This window comes from Acanthochromis polyacanthus, chromosome 14 (assembly GCF_021347895.1).
Source record: "Acanthochromis polyacanthus isolate Apoly-LR-REF ecotype Palm Island chromosome 14, KAUST_Apoly_ChrSc, whole genome shotgun sequence".
Taxonomy (NCBI): Eukaryota; Metazoa; Chordata; class Actinopteri; family Pomacentridae; genus Acanthochromis; species Acanthochromis polyacanthus.
Window position 1 is genome coordinate 33,505,458 of NC_067126.1, and position 16,434 is coordinate 33,521,891.

At 43.2% G+C, this 16,434-nt stretch overlaps 1 protein-coding gene across 1 annotated transcript in view; it reads left to right on the plus strand.

Moving 5' to 3' along the window:
- The window catches only part of LOC110957632 (anosmin-1), a 49,796-nt gene that overhangs the window by 4,934 nt on the left and 28,428 nt on the right, over nucleotides 1-16,434 (plus strand). Inside the window, 3 exon segments of the mRNA XM_022203755.2 lie at nucleotides 2,373-2,420; nucleotides 15,836-15,898; nucleotides 16,200-16,422. Coding sequence (XP_022059447.2) covers nucleotides 2,373-2,420; nucleotides 15,836-15,898; nucleotides 16,200-16,422 — 334 coding nt within the window.

A 16,434-nucleotide genomic window follows, 5' to 3' on the forward strand; every position in this document is an offset into this window, starting at 1 on the left:
CGTCCAAAAGTCAAGGCCAGATCCAGGTCATTAAGTGTAATGAATTCCATTAATGTAACTCTAAACCTGGAGACCCCATCGAGAGTATTTTCATTTGATTATTTGTTAATTACTCAGAGGTCTGGGAAAGAATGGGGAAAAGAGGCTGCAATTGATATTTTGACTGTAAAAATAGATCAAATGAATATGTGTAATCAAGACAGACTACCATTTTGACATCTCAAGTTTGACATTTAACCATCATCATCTTGGTCTGTTGAAACCAGACGTGATGAGCGAGGGACGACCTGTCAATCATAAGGTTGCTTTGCACTAAGGCATAACTTTATTGAAGACGAAACATCATGCTGTATTAAATAACACTTGGAATTAGCAAACAAGACTACAAACTCATTAGGAACATGTTTACTGAGCTAACAAATCCAGAGAGAAGCAGGTTAATTTTCTCCTAGAGCCCAACTAAACATTGCAAACAGAGGATCTGCCCCCTGCTGGTCATTTGAAAGAATGTTTGGTTTAAGCCTCATCTGCATTGGCATCAGTTTTCAGACTCAGACACTGTATCCTCAGTGCAGCATGCAAATGATCTTTTTTTTATGATTAAGAGGAAAAAATTAAAAATCTGATTTATTTGTTATAATCAGATAAAGATTGTTTGGAGTTGTTCAGCTGGTGAAAAGTTCTCGACCATACTGAGTTGAGGCTTTAAATGACAATTATCATAAAACATGACTAGCACACAGACGCTTCCTTGACCAATGACTGTATTACACCGTCCTAAGATGCAGCTGTATTACCAATGACACAGATGACAAAAGAAAAACAAGAAGAGGCTACTTGAAGGATACTTAAATGTCCACAACTCCAACATTTGTCTTCTAGAAATTTGTTTCAGGTGGCATGGTGTGACAAACAATCTACCACAGTATGTTTTGTTTGAATAGATGTGCTGGACAACATAATCCTTTCCCTCAGGATGTTCACCAGCTTTACCGAGCCCTTCAGAAAGAGCAGGACAACATTCCACAAGCAGCGTCAACAACCTCATTAACTTTATGTGTTGCATATGTGTGACTTGTTACTGAATTGTGATTTCATGTCCCCATGACCCCGCTCTGGATCTGCCCATTGTGGTTTCCAATATAGCACGTACTTATTGTTTCATGACTTTCATGCTGTTGCAGAGATGCCATATGTCGGAACAACAAATACTTACTATATTATGTTGAAGCGAATGGATAGAATTTAATTAAATGTTATATGCTGAGTTGTTTTTCCCAGTTTATTTGCATTCTATTTTGTGGTGGCATGGCGATGAACCCACCCGATGTCGCAGTTCTTCTCTTCTCTAATTCACGATCATCTTTCTGGTTATTGATGTGGTGTTATAGCCTGTATTTTTACTCTTTTAGATCACTCACCATTCTAATAGCATTGTCCCTTCTTTCTAGCACAGAGTGAACAGGATGAGACAATATTACCCAAAATTTATCAAAGGACCAAAAACCCAACTCCAAAAACCTGATACTTTTTGCTTTGTATCAGTTGGAAGTAGAAAAAAGCAGTTATTTCATCATATCAGCTTAAGAATAGGGTAGTATTCCTACCACAGGGCAGAAAATCAGCTATTGCAAATGTCACACATTCACCTAAATGTCTTGTTTTCTGACACATACAACATCTTAAACATGTTGTGTTTGTGTGGGGATCAACTGGTCATTTACTCTGAAGCGCGCACCTTTCACCGTCTATCCAAGCAGGATTATGTTTGCAGAGAATAGCAGCATAATTCTTTGTCCTAATGGAAAAAAAAACCAGGAAATTACCACTTGCCCAAGCCTTTTTTCCCAAACTGGTCCTCGGCTTGATAATCCTCCATATTCACACATCACAGCTTTACACAAACGCAGCACTATTAGGACCAAATGTTTGCCTTGTTGGAGTGCAGAAGGTGGCACTTCTACAGCAATTAGAGGAAATTGGCAGTATGTGCAGTCTACACAGGAGTGCTGACATCAGTTCCTGCCTCAGTGACCTCGGGGACGTCTGCTGAGAGATCAAACAAATCCTCAGAAAAGCTAAGGTCACCGTGCTCTGCTGAAACTGACCAGAGGTTTTGCCCTAGCCTCAATACGATGACCCCACTTCCCTGCTCGGGTTATATACACTCAGCACTCAAAGTTGTGTTTTTTAAATTTTTCCAACTGTTAGCGTTATTGTTAATCAAAAAAGGCCACGACTTAAGGAAAGGCAGTAAGAAGATATATTGTGACTGGAGAGAACAGGGTCAAAGCTACGTGTTCTTTTGATGATTATTGTAAATGTGTTCTCAACAGCTAATGACTGATGATGTTTTTCCTTCTCCTTCACAGAATAATGGATCGTTGGTGTGGTGCCAGAATCACAAGCAGTGCTCCAAGGTAGTGCGGTTACATTTCTTTCATGAATGAGACACATGCCACATACATGCCTCATTATCGGAGGATAATGCAACATAAAGTGTACGAGTCACGACAGGACTGGTTTTGTCATGCCTGCAGGAATCATGAGCTGTTGACACAGACTATCGCAAGAAAAAAAAACTGCTTTCTTTTCAGCTAGCGCTTACTTAGATTGCTTCTGCTTTCATTCATACTCGTTTGCTATTATAATTGGGGCACAATTGAACAAGACCCGAAAAGGTTAAGCGCCTGCCGGTTTTTTGAAAGCAAACCGTGATTGTTTTTGCTCTCCGTAGTCATTAGGAATTTCAGTCGGTTGCATTATGGTATGCCTCCCGCAGGGCTTGTTTGTGTTTTGTGCCCTGTCCTGACGAAGGTTGATACAAAGCTGGCGCTGACAGCTCCCCTGAAAAGATAGTGCTGACATATTCTATCAGACTCCCCGGGAGCTGTTGACAAGGCCCTCGGAGATGTGCTGTATAGACTGTAGACCGAGAACACTATGGAGCTGAAATGAGAAGGAGGATGCGCTAGCAGAGCCCCGGTCTAAGTAGAAATCTCAACAATGCTTTCTGTAGCTGTCAAAGGCTCTCATCTCCTCACAGAGACGCTGAAGCCAGGATTCAGCGCTGTTAGCCCATTAGGACCCAAAATAGAGCAACACATATTCTCCGGAAGAAAGTTTTCCTTTTCTGTGCATCTGTTTTTCCTCTCCTCTTGCTTTTCCTTCATGCTATAAAAACATCCCAAAATAACATATAGGAAGTGCGTTTTTGTAAAAGTGATGACAAATTAGATGCAGCCCTCGCGTGGATTTACAAGCTTTTTTTTTGTTTTTAAAGCTCACAGACACTGGTGCACTCAAAGAGGAATGCATGCTAGAAAAATTAGTGCAAAACACATCGTTACAATCATGGTGATTAATTGGAAACTCATTAAAACACAGAGAGGCTGCAGTTATTTATGCTTACTTAACGTGGCCTCAAATGCAGCGTTCATATTAATCACAATCAGTGTCTAGTCGCAACTGCCTTGCAAAAATCACCCCTTGTGTTTGATTTCTAAACTCCTTTTTTGAATTTCAAATTGTTTCCTAAGTAATTTGCATTTGCCTTGGATACAACAGACCTATTGTGCTTTGTGCTTCCCACCACATCTGTAAATGTATAGGTGATTTCTCTTGTTTTACTTAAAAAAATACACTTCTGTTGCATTTATGGATTTATGTGTAAACCGTAAAGTCGATTACTGTTAATATTTGAGTTAAACTTCAGTAATAAACCAAATTAACAACCAAGTTCTGCTGCTGAACACGATGTGGTGGCTGAAGAATCTAATGCTGTTGACGCAGCTTAAGTTTGTCGGATCGTCGCTACAACAAAATGCGTGATGAAAAACATGTGTCATTTGTCTTTCTTGAAACATTCTGTGACAGGCAGTCGAGAAGGCAAGCCTCTTTTGTTTTCACCATAATGCTGTGAGAGTTGTTTCGCTCCTTTCCACTGTGATAGCCAACATCAGCTCTTGGCACCCATCATTCGGCAGAGTTTAATGTTTGAAAAAGGGCTTTCGCTGGCTTGGAGTCTGAGGACAGCATACTGTTTTCATAATCAACCAGCTAACATTGCTGAAACACTGTGCAAACGTCCAAAAAGCCTTTAATAGACTTCTAGTTCTCCCCGTTATAACAGTCATCCCAGTTAACACTTCTTTATCCTACTTGTAGGCTGTAAATACACGAGGCAAGATTTGATGTAAGCCCTTAAAAATAATGATATGCCTGTGTTGCTGTTTCTGCTGCTTTGCCATCCCACTTTCAAGGGCTCTCCAGATTTGATCCATTTCATTGTATCCTATGTTTTTTTGAGTCAGTCGTTCGGGATGCAGGCCAGGGCATGGTGCTTAAGTTTAATTTGCAGCGAGAAGTCAATGTTTTCGCAGCAAACATCACCACGCTTCCCATTCACATCAATGAGTCGAGTGCACACTCAGGGCCTGTGTGTAGTGTGTCAAAACACAGGGCTATTGTGGCCACTCTAACAATTGTACCGAATGGGCCCATGCTGTACAGTGGTTCCCTGTGAATAGCTCTACAGCCACTGATTAGCCTCTTCACTTCATGAACAGCTCACAGTCAAACAGGGAGACAAAGGCGGTGGCTCTGGGGGAGTGCGTTAGGGCAGAAGGCCTGTCCACCCAGCAGCTCCGTTAAAGAGCCACTGAGAGCTCCCCGCCTGTGAAGAAAATGCGAGGAAGGGCTGCCTAATAGTTTAGACAAAGATGCTGTGACCCCGTCCATCTGTCTGCGTTTCAGGAAATCAAAGCCTCCTGTTTCCATTTGTGATGAGAAAGTCATCCCGGTCATCTCGTGTGGGGCGTCCAGCGTCGGCCCTACTCTTAGTGCCCCCATTGTCATGGTAATTAACCTGCTTGCCCTCTCTCCAGAGTAGAACGAGGTGGCATTTGAAGAGCTGGGGGAGTCATTATCATGCCATAACACTGGACCAGCAGACAAACTGCATTCAGCGGGAGAGACGCCAGGAAAGCAGACAGCAGGCGTTTCTATGAGCCATTGTGATTTTGTCTCCCTACTGTTCGAGCTCCCCACTTGAAAAACTTTGGATGTGTTCCCTGAAAGTTTTTTAAGAAAAAACAAAAAAACCCCAGGGTGTTCTCTTTTTCTTCTGGGGTAAAGAAAATAGATTTTGTGTGTCTGCATGGCAGAGTGTGCAGGAGCAGCCAAGAAGCTTTCCACGTTCGGAGCGTAGCTGATATTAGCGGGGTTGGCTTTCCCCCTGGGTGTGATCCAGGCTCCACATCAAATGCTAGGATTGACTTAAGGCAGCTAAATGCTGGTCTGCAACAAAGTGGTGCGCATCATTACTCAAACTCCTCTCAGGGAAGGACGAAAAGAAAGGGCATGTGCATTAACGCCTGGATAAGTTGGCCTGCGGTGAGTCACTGGAGAGCGCCCATCACTTTTAATTCCTGAGGAAGACGGTGTAATGTTCTTTCTTCTTGAACTTTCCTTCACTGAGACTGATATCTTAATGACTTACTGAGTGATGATCAAGCTGAGGAGAATTACAATCATTAATATGCCATCTTTGAGCAGGGAGATATTGACTTAGCCTTACATTTCTTTTTGAACAAGCCGGGGCCCTGCATTTACTTAATCAAACATTTGCAAAGGGAAAAGCTACATTGTCTGGTTGCCATTTGATGGCAATGAGTCGTGCACGTCTTTCATAGATGCCTCACATGTCCCAGGTGGCTCTTTTGAACGCTCTCTCCTATCAGTCACACCCTAAGCTGCGAATTCCAGGACAAGAATAAGAAGTGTTTACTCTTTTGGATTACATGCGCCTTCGTCTTCACATGTTGGAAGCTTTGGAAGCGGTTTTCCTGAATAGCAATCGCTGGAATGCTACTATGTGACATTCAAAAGTGTCTTTTCAAAGACCACTGTCAACCTCAACTCCCCCTCCTCCCTCCTCTACCAGCCCACACATTTTCTCACGCCAAAATAAAATGGTCAAACCTCCCAATCAGTTGCTCCTTTATCAAGGTCAGCTGGGCCTATAAAATTAATTCAGAAGCACCGCCTTAGTTCCAAGTTTACACTGATCTTAATTAGAAATAAAAGCACATACTTTTGGCTAGGAGGTCAGTTTCACTCGGAAGTCTTTTGTGTCTTTTCTTTCAGGCTAGGTAGTGTTTTTTTTTTTTTGAGAAAGATGTGATAAAGTGGGTTGGTAGTTTTACAGCTGGGCATGGCCGGGATTGTTAGGTGCTTAGACTAGACTTCAAAGCACCTTTTGGTCATGTTGAGGCCAGACATTCATCGCACCTCCCTGTGTTAGTCACATTACCAGCACCAACACCTCAAAGCAAGCTGGAAATCAATCTGTCAAGTAGACTGTGTCTGGACTGCCTGCCAGTGTCTGCCAGTGTAGGTGTAAACAGAGTGTAAAATTTTACAAACAGCCCCAGCCAGTTTGACTTCATTTACTTTCCAATTACATATGTATGTGAAGTGAGTGGTGAATTTTGAGGAGATCATGTAAAGTGACAGCTCTGCAGTTTCTCCGACGCCTTTTTTTTCTTGCGTTTTATCTAGTTTGAAGCAGTGTGAGTGTTAGTGTGTGTGTGTGGGTGGCAGAGGAGTGTGAAGCAGGGCTGGTCAGTCCCAGCAGGAAGGACCTGATCTGGACATGGTTGTTAAGTTTCATTGGTTAACGGGGGGGTCGCTTCATTGGCTGCTATCTGTGGAGCTCATTATTCACATGGTGGGTGGCAGGGAATGAAAACCCCCACAGCAAAAAAAAGAGAAAGAAAAAACTAAAGACGTGGCCACAGGAGAAGAGGCGAAGAGGCTGTGGAACTGCAGTTCAGACTTTCTTCTGCTCAAATCTAAAGCTCCTCTGTCTGTTCAACATCTGAGTGACGAGCACTCCAGGAAATCCTCCATGAAGGAATGCACTCGCTCACTATCTCATACCAGCCAGTGTTTTTATTGATTCTGCGGAGCGTTCTTTTTTTTTTTTTAAATAGTGGCCGTTTATTTTTTTAAGATAATCAACCTTTCGCACATATCCTGATTTCCCATGCTCTCCCTGTCAGAAGGGATTTCATCCTCTTGAAGGATTAATGTAATCAGAGCTGCTGTGAAATCCTCTTTTTAGCAATAATGACCAGACACACTGAGACACTCTGCTGTCATCTTAGTCTGAGGATGTATTGACTTATAAACACAGATCATAGCATAAACTTTCGACTATCATTTCCTTCCCGAGCTCACGTGTTCCGAGGTGTTTGAACAAAAACACCTAAAGTTCTGCAGCCCTATTTATGGCCAGTAATATTTTGCCAACAGTCACATTGGTGAAAGGAAGATTAGGATGTAAGAATCTTAAAGCTGATGTACTGAGTAGATGGGGGCTTATCAATTTATTCCAGCTCCACTCAAAGCTCCTGCATCCCGCAGATAAATCCCATAGATTGTGTGTGACAGTTTTAGGACGATGGAAAACCAGAATGTATGTCAAAGACTGTCTTAACCTTTGAATTGAAGATGAGCACTTCAGTGGAGTAATTTATACTTCAGATTTCCAGGCTGAGCAAGTACCAGAGATGAAGTAAGCTGCATTTTTTTTGTTCTTTTGTTTGCTCTCTACAGATATATACCGTAAATCCAAAAGTCTTCCTATTCAACATGCCCAGGTTTGCCCTCCCTTTGTGAAGTCTTTGTTCTGCTTTTCAAAATACACATAAAAGAGAATTCAGTCATCACATCAAGCAAACAGAATGCATTATTACACAGTTGCTTTGGACTTATTTCCCAATCTGGATGGGTTACAATTCAAAGATGCACAGCCGTAAGGAGCTCTTAGTGGAGGCTGGAGAGGGCAAGTAGGATTAGTGAATTTCAAGTGTTTCTGAAACTCAAATAAACAAGTGCAGATAGTGGTGGAATGTGACTGCAGCACGGGATTAAGACGGCTTTCCTCCCCTTGACGGCGTGTTGCGTTGTTGGCCTACATTGGAACAGAATCTCCAGGTCTGGTCTCATTTGATGGGGGTTGAGACAGCTTGTGCGGTCACTGAAGGAATGAGCCAGCCGGGCTGACGTCCTTTATCTTGTTTACTATCTCCTCAATCTGCGGTGACTGATGCTGCCGTGACAGAAATACATTTTTCATCTCCTGCGTGGAAAGTTCATTACTGTTGCTGCAAATCAACTGTATAGACAGTTCGAAGGAATGACATCGGTGCTCAGGAAGTGTTTCTCAACTCCGCTTCTATGCATCTGTCACCATAATGTTATTCAGGGTGATGGTGTGGGAGTAAATACAGTAAATCATGCGCCGGGCAGTTCTGGCACGCTTTTCCCGAGAACACTGCAGAGGGTTTGGCTTTCCCATGCCACAAGGGTCTGCTGGCCTCTTTATCACCAATCTGACCCCACATGATGGATATATCCTGTTGAGTCTAATTGTCATGAAATGTAAACTGAGCCCAGAGGTAGGTGATAACTGCGGCTCTGGTTACAGCCACTGTAATTTTGACTCTTGTCACTGCGGAACATAACAACACGAGGTGGCAGAGGACCTGTAAGAGAAGGAGGCCTTACAGTGGAGCGGGGCATCGGTTTGTGTGTGTCTGGGTGAAACTTCAGAGTCATTAAGTATTAAGTGAACTGCTATTGCATTCCACAGCAGACAAAGCACAATTCTGGCTAAGCTGTGTGGGCTTTTTTTGCTCATAAATAAGGCAGGCACCTCTGATTGTGGGGTAAATGTATAATTCATGCATTGCCCCTCCTGCTCCTCCTCTTTTTTCTTCTCACTTTCTGCCAAGCTATTCCTTTTCAGCTCTTTGTTGTCTGCACCCTCAACTGCATTTAAATTAATTATTAAAGTGATGCTCAAAGAATGTCTGTGACACCACCTGCTTGGTTACTCACCGGATCTTAGTCTGCTTTGACAAACAAGGTAGAAAGTCCTGAAACCTATACGTTTCATTTCACCCCACCGGGGCTGGAAAACAACATTGCTTTAGTTGGTTGTAAAGATGAAGGAATTATGACACTGGAAGAGGTTCCTCTAAGTGCTGCAAAACACTTAGCGATATGGAAAATATGCCAATTTTCCAAGTCAAAGTCGGTTAATTAACATAGTTTTATTAACTGTGTCTTGAATTACTTATTTTTCTGAAATAAATTGATGGATTACTTGGGTCTTCTTCCATTTTTAGATGCTAATTTCTCACACAAATGCCAATAAATCTTCTCTCAGCTATCTCTCATGTTCTCTTAGACATCACTGGCAGACAGCTCATCCTTACCGAAACCAGCCATGACAAATGCGATAAACAGATATGATAAGGTTTTATTGCGCCTGATGCCAAGATTCCATATGGCTTGGATGCACTTTATAGACAGAGGAGAGCAGACAGCTGCCAATTTGCCCCACACACAGCATACCTGCTTTCACATGTACGTGATGTACCTCCAAAAACCGAGCAAACAAATGAAGCGCAGCAGGACCAACATGCTGTAATTGTTGTCTTTCCTGACGACAGCAATCCTCCTCTGACACCACGAGCCCTGTGGGTTTCCTGATATGAATTCAGAATGGAAAACTCGACAGCAACCCGCTGCAGTATAACTTTATCTGTTACCACTTAAAAGAACAGACTTAAACTTTTCAGAAATAATCAAAATGCACTCCAATTCCCGTACTGAGAAATATCAATGCTGACTGATTCTAACAGCTCTGATATGATTACTAAATGAAATTCTCATCCATGTCCCCTTTCTGAAAAGTTAAATTTAGCTTTTAGATAAGCAAGCTGCTGCTTATGGAAAACCTCATTTCATATTTATCAGCTCTTGTGTGAGCTTGCTGAGTATAGAGTTGCACACTCACATCTCAAGTCAGCACACTGTTAATCTTCCTGATCTACCTGATCCACCCACTGTCTGCTCAACACACACCTGTGCTGATTTATGGAAATTAAACACTGGATATCTCATGGACTTCGCACACCATAAGGTCACGTTAGGTTGAGGAAATAGTGTGTCTAGACTTTATAACAGCTCAGGACGAGGATATCTTCTCCCTGATTTACTCACTCTACTTTTACTGTTCTTTGAAAATTAATGACACGTCAGGGACATATTGGAAAGCCTTCCCAGCATATGATTTTACACTTAATCAGATCACAGCTCCGGCACTTGATGAAATATGTCTCACCCTGGTTAACCTGCAAAGAGAGTCTCAGTGGGCACTATTTGCATGATGATTTTAAGCTTGCTGTCATTTTCTTTTTTTTCTGAGTGTCTAAAAACAGAGACTGGATTAAAATCAAGCTGACTTTTAATTCTGTGAGGCAGCTTGAGGGTGGCTGTGTGCTGTGAATATGAACAAAACAGGAAAACCATCAAGAGTAAAGGGAGAAACTTCCAAAAAGAAACATGTGCCAAGTTTGTGGGATTTCCAAAGAAGACTTGAGGCTGTCGATGCTGCCAAAGGTGCTTTAATAACAAAGCTCTAAGTCAAGTGTCTGAATACTTATGTAAATGAGATACATCTTTAATTGTTAATAAATGTACTAAACACTCCAAAAACCTGTTCTTGCTTTGCTATTTTGGAATGATGTATGGAGACAGATGAGAAGAAAATGATTTGAATCCTTTGTGAAGAGGCAAACATAACAAAATATGGAAAATGTTACAGATTCTCTGGACAAAAGATGAGCACCTGCTTTGAAAACAACAATCTGTGATAAAAATGATAAATGGTGTGTGATAACTTGCTTGCAATGGCACATAGTTGCTTACACTTGTCTATTTTGACCAATTTTGGAGTTTTGTTTCATGGCAGGATTGGATAAAACTCTAATCCTGTTCTTGTTTTCCTCACAGTCCATGATTGACATAGTTCATTAAACGACTATTTTGTGCTTGTGCAATTGTCTTACAACAGACACAAACTGTGTCATAGGCCACGGGAAACACACACACACACACACAAAAACAAGACCACAGAAAAAGAAGTTGTGGGCTCCAGAAACATGGCCTCATAACATCGCTGGCAAGTGAAAGTGCATTGGCCGTGTTTGTGAAAGATATATCACATGATAAAAAGCTAATTCTTTGTCTGCGCTGCGATGTCAGCCTGGTGCTTTCAAATTTATCTGCTCTGGAGAGACTTTTGGAAAACATCACAGTTGAGCACGCTGGCTTAGAGCAGATGGAAGGCCAAAACAAAGACAAAAGAGGAGTTTTAACATTAATCTGGATTTGAGTGGACATGGTCTTAGAGTGAGAGAGAATGAAGTGCAGGGACGGAGAAATAAGAGAGGCGAAGATATATGAACTGAGAAGAAAACCGGGGAAGTTGAGGGGAGTCGACAGCTAAATAAAAGTGAAATAGAGTGAGAAGTGAGTGAATACGTGGATTAAGTGCCTTTTTCACCAGAGGGGAGAGCCGAACCCGGCAACTTGCTCCTGGATGGGTCGATAGATATGAGCAGAAAGCTGAGAGCTGCCGGAATAATTGAGTCTGGTCATCGGGAGTGTGAAAAGCGCCGGGGCAGCAAAAAATAGCCATAACTCAATGAGATTGGAGGGTGAGATTTACAATGTGTGTGATCAACAACAGAGATTCCTCCATATTTGAGTCTCCCAGTGAAGCTGAAAGATGTGGCTGCATCCCAAGGGGCAGCAAAGGCACCTTGTAAATATTCGTCAGCGCCGCTCTTAACTTGACCATCAGTGATTGGATCGATAAGCTCATCTGCTGAGCTTTTGGGAAAGAAAAGATACTGGGATCCATACTTCAGCAGATTCTGTAGAGGGGTAGGCACAGGTACCCACAGGATTTTGTTGTGTGCTAAATTTCATTTGCAAAATAGCAATCAGTCATGAGCTGTCTCCAACATCTCCATGTGACTGTGCAAATATGCTCAGGCAATATGGGAAAATGTCATCTGCATCAGTTTGAATTATGGCCCATCTTTTATTTTGTATACACTGTGTATTGCTAAGCCCGGGGCAACCTTGACTGGTAGCAGTTCATGCTTCATTAACTGAGACAAAACACTTCTGCCACTATATATATATATATATATATATATATATATATGCGGCGTTTCTCATAGTTCATGTTATTCCAGTCACTCACTTGGGGCAGTAAGCATTTTGTACGACGGGTGGAGATAACCATGCCATGATGGAGAAAGGCAGCTCTATGCACAGCCGCGAACACCCCCCTCTTCCCTCCTCCATCTCTCTGCCTCCCTCTTGCCGCCCCCCTGCCTCGTCCCAGGCATGAAAAAGTGAAGATGGGCTGTGGCATTGGCTGCCATTCAGCCTGACTCTCTCATCGGCCCCACAGAATGCCTTTCAGGGTTCCCCAGAGTAACAACTGCTGCGTTTTATTACAGCGTGAAATGGGGAGTGAAAGACCGCTATGGATGTTCCTACTTAACCATGCAGAATGTGTCACCATTGGGTAGGAAGATAAGAGGACAAAGGGGAAATCAGCCGCTCAAATGCCTTTGTTAGGACTAACAGCTCATGTCCATAGAAACAAGCCCATGCTCTTGTTTACATCTCAGAGAAAAGCATTCGTGTCTTTTTGGGTGAAATTTGTCCTGAAATATGTTAACATTGCATGGAATAATTACATGCATTCCTTGTGCTACTCAAACAGATGGTAGTTGTGTTGCCAAGCGGAGAGATTTGCTTGAGGGAGACCCAGTACTGGCACCCAAAGCCAGCAGATACACTATGTCCAGCTCAGTTATGTTCTCTGCTCTGGTTCCACGGTGCATGTTTCCAGATTATGTCCCAGAAGTCAAACACTAGCCATTGGCGGTGCAAGATGTGCAAATGTTTGAGGGCTTTGAAACTTTAGGTCACCCGCTAATAGTAACCGTTAGACCACAGACATCCTCTGATGGGATATTAATAATATATTGGTGGTGCTTTTTGTGCTATTAATGCACAGAGGAAGTTTTTCTCACTGACCAATGGTCAAAGTTTTTAAAATCCAAACATATAAAAGCAGATTTTCAGAAAGACGAGGGTGTGTGTTTGCATGGGTTGGGGTGGAGGTGGCGCACCACCAAAGAGTTGCACAAGAGCTTATAGAAAATATGCTGTGGCTTTATCCCAAGCATATTTTGGCTGCATCAGTAACATGGTTTAGATTGAGCACCAAACTGTGTAAATAGGAATCAGGCGTTTGATTGATGAGAGTACCTTTGTAATTATATCCAGCCGTCCTATTTGCTTTGGCAAGACATCTGTCGTCGGACCTCCTCTTTCCTACTTAAATGTCAGGTTGTGGGTGTGGCTGGGGAGAAATGCTGACAGATTGTCAGTTTTCAGCACACCTGCAGGGAGCTCGCTACCTCAACACAGATGCTTATCTTCTTCTAAGAGTGTCATTTACGATATTTTCACACAACTACTGCTCTGATAAATTCGGAAAGTACAAGTTTCGGGTGCAATTCAGCAGTTTTCTGTTAGTTGGGAACTTTTGTCCTGAAGAGTTAATAGAAAGAAAAAAGAAAACTTGGACTTGTTGGGGTGAGACAACACCAGACACTCAGCCAGCATTCTGCTCTGTGTTGCAATATACTTGGTACGCAATGTGCTGTGTTAATTCATGCCGCTTGGCACACAAGCCTGTGCATCTCGAAGTAACGATGATTCTATTTTCACTTGTGTAGTTGTGACTGTGGTGAACCAGAAAGGGATTCATCCTCAAGAAAAGCCGATGGAATGCATTCAGTCCATGCACACAGGATCTTTCAATGAGTAAAATGAGCTTGATCCCCCGGCTTATGCGTGTATGTTCAGTGATTTGTAGAAGGGATTTGGGGGCTTTAACATGTGCGTCTACTGGCTGAATGTCCTTTAGACACTGGTGCAGCACACAGTCATTGCCTCAACACCTCATTGTTCCAGCGTGGTGCTTGTATGAGCCTGGGATGCTGAGGTTGCTGCTACTGCCCATCTGCGCCGCAGGCTCTGCTCCCAGTGGACACAATTGAGAACAGAATTAATGACATAAGGTCACCATATTATTAATAGCAGATGATTTTAAAACTGCACAGACTCTCTGGACAGCGAGGCATAACTTGGATAGTGCAATTGGGCTCGTATGTCATCTTAAAATCTCTGAGGTGTTGCAGCGGTTTCACCTGATCAGTTCTGTAGAAAACCACATTAATTTCTTTTGGAGCTCTCCGCTGTCAAAACCCTCCAAGATTCCCATTTTTTTCCCCCTCTCTTGGCACTTTATATTTTATATGACTGGACTGATATCTATATTGCTATGAAGTAATTAAGAAAATACCTTCCCCTCCCAGCCTCCTCCGCTCTCTGGAGCCGAGGTGTTCAACACTCAGCACACTGTCCACGCAGAGCTTGTCGACCGTCTGAGACGAGGCTGGGCAGAGCAAAGACCCAACAGAGAAACTGAGTGTAATTGAGCGCTGGCAGCCTTGTGCTGGGCCCTGATTGCAGCCTGTTCCTCCAGAAGCAAGGTTTATGTTTCATCATACGCCCGTCCACCACACTCCATAAAAAGCAAATAAACTTTTCACTGGCAATGGCATAATAATGACAGAGCTGGCTAATGAGCGAATTAAAGAGTAATAAATACAACTCTGGCCCCCTGACTGAGAAGTTTCTTACATCGTCTTTAGTGTTCAATGCAGCCGCTGCCCTCATTTAACCACCCTTCTGTACTGTACCTTACATAACGCCACGTGTTGCTCTCACGTCTTTATTTTTCTGACCTTTACTGATGACAGGCCTCCATATCGTATCAAACTATCCTAGATGAGGAATGTGTTGAAAATTTCCTGGTGTACCTATGTTAGCAGTGTAGCTGGTGAAGGAGTCTAAATTAAATAGGGCTGAATGAGTGACTTTGGCAGGTCGTGGGTTGGTGCGGTTTGGGCTGCTCCCAGTGCAGTACAGAAGCAGCCTGGCAGCGGTTTGACTGAGCTTTCTCTTCTCTTTCACACCAGCTCTCAGCGGTGTGGAGCAGCAGGAGTGTTTAAGACCCTCGCTTTCTCTCAATCCCAGTCTGAACACATTCCCTTTCCTGAAGCAGAATCTGCCTGATTCTATTGGACATGCATGGACCTTTTGTGTTATATTACATTCACTCTTATTGAGTTTGATTCGTTCAGGGTGAGTTGTTGTATTTAAAGCAAAGGAGGGGGGTTTGACTAGATTGGTAAACTTTCATTTTAAATTTTATCATCCCATTATGTTTGGCAAAATGAGTTTGAGCTGAACTCACGCTGAGGGTTTTTTTTTTTCTTTCATCCAGCGCCTATTCAGAGCATTCAGTAAATTTGTTCCACGTGTTAAAAAAGGGAATCCCAAGAACATTAAACCGAGTGTATCATTTATTAAACGCTCTCCGTTCGGAATGGCAAAAAGAAGGGGAGTTTGGTGCCGGTGCCAGAGTGTATCAAGCCCAGACATGAGCGGGAGAAGTGGCAGGATGAGAATGAGGCGTAGACAGTATGGGGAGGCTAGTAGTGTTAAGGCGTGAAGACAGAATCTGTCAGTGTGCACACCAAGCACAACTCCAGCATGAGTAGATTTCTAGAGACAGCTTGTGCCTGTCTGCTTGCAGAAGACAACCCTCTTGCCCCATGTTTGCTTTTGTAGAAGACTGTTTATGTCCTTTGAAGGTATGCCCGGCATCTGTAACAAAAAGGGGTGTGACTGTTTGTTGTGAGCGTGGTCGTGGAAGTGTCTGTCAGGCGGCTCGAGCGCAGAAGGCACCATCTCCACAGCGGTGACCCTTTGATGTGGCTGCTTCTTTGAAGAACTGACACCCTTCTCCTTTTCACAGTGCCTGGAGCCCTGCAAGGAATCCTGGGACCTGAAGGAAAACCAGTGCCAAGATTTATGCGAGGTATGTCACTGCCACAAATGCTGCGGTTACCTCAGATTTGACTGTGGGAGCTTTTCAAAAACCTAGTGGGGAAAATTCAATAAGAGGAAAGTTTGAAAGGAGTGTGAAGTAACCCTTTCTGCACTGTAACGACACCCTCTGTGAGGCTGAATCAAAGCTCCTTAATGTCCTCACCGCTCCAGTGAGTCATGAGTTGAAATGTAAACAGGACAATCATTGTTTGTATCCCGGCAGGTTGGTCTTTAAAAAGTAATCTGACATATATTTTTCCTCTCCTTCTCCCTCCTTTCCTCTTGTCTAGCCCCTCTTTCCCAAGAAGCACTATGAGTGTCTCACGAGCTGTGAGTTCCTAAAGTCGGTGGAGGGAGTGAAGCAAGGCGACTGCCCTGCCCCGGAGAAGGCCAGCGGCTTTGCGGCAGCCTGCGTGGAGAGCTGCGAGGAGGATGGAGAATGTTCAGCAGTGAAGAAGTGCTGCTCCAACGGCTGCGGCCACACCTGCCAGCAGCCGAAGAACCTCTACAAAGGTAATGCTTAAG